Below are 2,966 nucleotides of genomic sequence, written 5' to 3' on the forward strand. Positions count from 1 at the left end.
ATATATATATATATATATATATATGTATGTATATATATATATATATGTATGTATATATATGTATGTTGTGTATGTATACATATATATGCATATACATATTTATAAATATGTTTACTGCCAGAGCAGCTGTCTGGCCTCCATGCTAGTGTCCTGTAAATAGCACCATTTGAGCGTAATCATTAACAGCGTTGCCTTCTAGCACTTGTGCTGGTGGCACGTTAGAAAATCATTCGAGTGAGGTCGTTGCCAGTGCCGCTGGACTGGCTCCCGTGCAAGTGGCACGTAAAAAACACCTTTTTGAGCGTGGCCATTGCCAGTACTGTGTGACTGGCCCTCGTGCCGGTGGCATGTAAAAGCACCCACTACACTCTCGGAGTGGTTGGCGTTAGGAAGGGCATCCAGCTGTAGAAACTCTGCCAAATCAGATTGGAGTCTGGTGTAGCCATCTAGTTTACCAGTCCTCAGTCAAATCGTCCAACCCACGCTAGCATGGAAAGCGAACGTTAAATGATGATGATGATTTGCGTATAAATATATGGTGGCCTCTCCCGTCGAAGACAACATATGAGTGTTCAGTTCTTTTGCCGAATGTACTGTACATTAGCTTACTCCCTCCATATAATTGACATGGCCTGGACAGGTGGCTGGTGTACCACGCATCAGGTATGGAAGTGATGGCAGTCTATGCAATGATATGGGCGCTAAACAATAAACTGCAACTTCCAAGTAAATATATGGGAAAAAAATGTTTGGACCAAATACTAGACAAATACTTTTGAAGATTTATTCTACAACAAATGAAAATTTAGCTGAGGAACTTTTTCTTTTTTTTTTATTCATGGAATAAACTATTGTATATAAAATATCAAATAAGAAACCAAAGTCTGAGGAAACTAGCGATGGTTTATTTTGGTGAGAGTCATTTAGTAAACTTAGTAGAATTGGCTAAGCTGGTATGTCATAGGGAGATTGGAGTAGTGATGTTTCAGATAAAGCTCTCTCAGAGAGAGAGAGAGAGGGAGAGAAGGAGAAGAAGAAGGGAGAAAGCAAGGGAGAGAGAGAGAGAGAGACAGAAGGAGAAGAAGAAGGGAGAGAGAGAGAGAGGTAGATCTATGTTTTTATTTTTTACTTATTTCAAAACCAGTTCTAGTTCAAAACCAGTCTGGGATGATGTACACATCCAAGGGGTTAAAAACATAAAAGTGTAGTGTAGTTGTAATAAAAATATTTCATTTCCAAAGTTATGATCAATTAATAAACTAAATAATTACAATCTCGTTGGCAATAACTCATCTCTGACTTAAAGATATTAAAGTCATCTTAATCTCCCTATTGCATGTGGTAATTTGATGCTAAAATTTACAGTCTTATGAAAGCTGTATTTTTAAGGGAATATGGCAAAGGATGTCAAGTTACTCCTTTGTTTTTTTTTTCAAGGGTATTAGCATTGCAATTAAGGTGACACTGATCTAATTGGGAATTAGCTGTGGAATGAATTCAATAAATATGTCATGCTGTCAGGGATTTTCCTTCTTGATAAAATTTATAGGTGTAAGCGACTTTAATATTTCCTTGTTTAATTATGTGTCTAATACAGAAAATCTTCACAAGCAAAATATAAAACTAATTTTTTTTTTCAATCCCTGGAAGTCAAAGTAGAAACAAAAGCAGTTGTTTCTCACCTCTGTAACTCACTTCTATGGAATTATGTATTGATAAATTATATGATGCAGTGTGATGCTTCTAATCACTGCCAGAGAAAATTTTTGATGCACAACACAGCACCTAATCATTTAAGATTAAACCTGGATTATTTTCGTCGTTATACCACAAAAGATTTTCCCAAATAGATTCGGTAAGAAGCTACTCAGCAACGTGTAAAGCAACTGCTACCATTATAGTTTTGGAGATACGATTGCCTCTGGCAGAACCCTCTGGAGAAGGGTTCTGTCAATGACAATGACGATGATGATGGCAACAATGATTATGTAATGATGATGATGACAATGATGACAACAGTGTTGATGGTAGTGACAGTGACAATGATGACGATGACAACAACGGTGACAATGACAATAATGATGATGTAATGATGATGATGACAACAATGATGGCGACGTTGATAGTGATGACAATGACGATGACGATGATGATGATTATATATACAGTATAAGTCAGTGTATAAGATATCAGGGTGTATAAGACATCATGTCAGTAGTTACCTAGGCAGGGGTTAGCCCACTGTCAACACTAAATCACAAAACTTAAGATTGATATTTGATGCCTGGAATCTGAGACAACATCCCTACCCACTCTAGGGTTAATCTTTAAAGCTAAAAGTCATCTTATAAACCAGCATGTATGTAGATATGTATGCGTATGTGTGTATATATATATATATATATATATATATACACACACAAAAGATAGAGAAGTGAGATAGGAAATGAGAGAAGGAGAGAGAAGAGAAATATGAGAGAGAAGGGAAGAGAGAGAGAGAGAGCAGGAGAGAACTTTCCAAAAGAGGAAATGCTTTTTGAAGAATATCTTACCTTTATAGAGTCGCCATTGCCAATGACTGCCAGGTCACATTTAACATAACCTTTGATTCCGGCATTAATGTCATCAGGATCAGTCAACATCGCCCACTTGTGGTAAAACTGGTGATCTACAAACATACGAATAGTAATTACTTTACAAAGCAAGAAGTAACATCACTCAATCATATTTTTATCGTTTCATGTAATTTTCTAGATTATCCAATCCCATATTTTTCTTATTTTCTTAGTGACCGGCATCCTTGGATTTAAAATTATATATAATGCATAGACAGAGACTGAAAGTTTGCTTTTTGACACATGGCATATTTTATAAATATGCCTGTTCAAGTATCATAATAGCATGAAACTATTAATAGCTCTTTTCGTTGTTTTATTTGAATTGATATATATATATATATATATATA

General features: G+C 35.8%; 1 protein-coding gene across 4 annotated transcripts in view; it reads right to left on the reverse strand.

Moving 5' to 3' along the window:
* LOC106870412 (otoferlin) overlaps window positions 1-2,966 on the reverse strand; it is a 360,495-nt gene that overhangs the window by 328,429 nt on the left and 29,100 nt on the right. For all 4 annotated transcript variants that reach the window (XM_014916475.2, XM_014916474.2, XM_014916476.2 and 1 more), the window contains exon 3: window positions 2,553-2,668. In XM_014916475.2, coding sequence (XP_014771961.1) covers window positions 2,553-2,668 — 116 coding nt within the window. The remainder of the gene's footprint in view (window positions 1-2,552; window positions 2,669-2,966) is intronic.

The sequence above is a fragment of the Octopus bimaculoides genome, chromosome 23 (assembly GCF_001194135.2).
Source record: "Octopus bimaculoides isolate UCB-OBI-ISO-001 chromosome 23, ASM119413v2, whole genome shotgun sequence".
NCBI classification, from domain to species: Eukaryota; Metazoa; Mollusca; class Cephalopoda; order Octopoda; family Octopodidae; genus Octopus; species Octopus bimaculoides.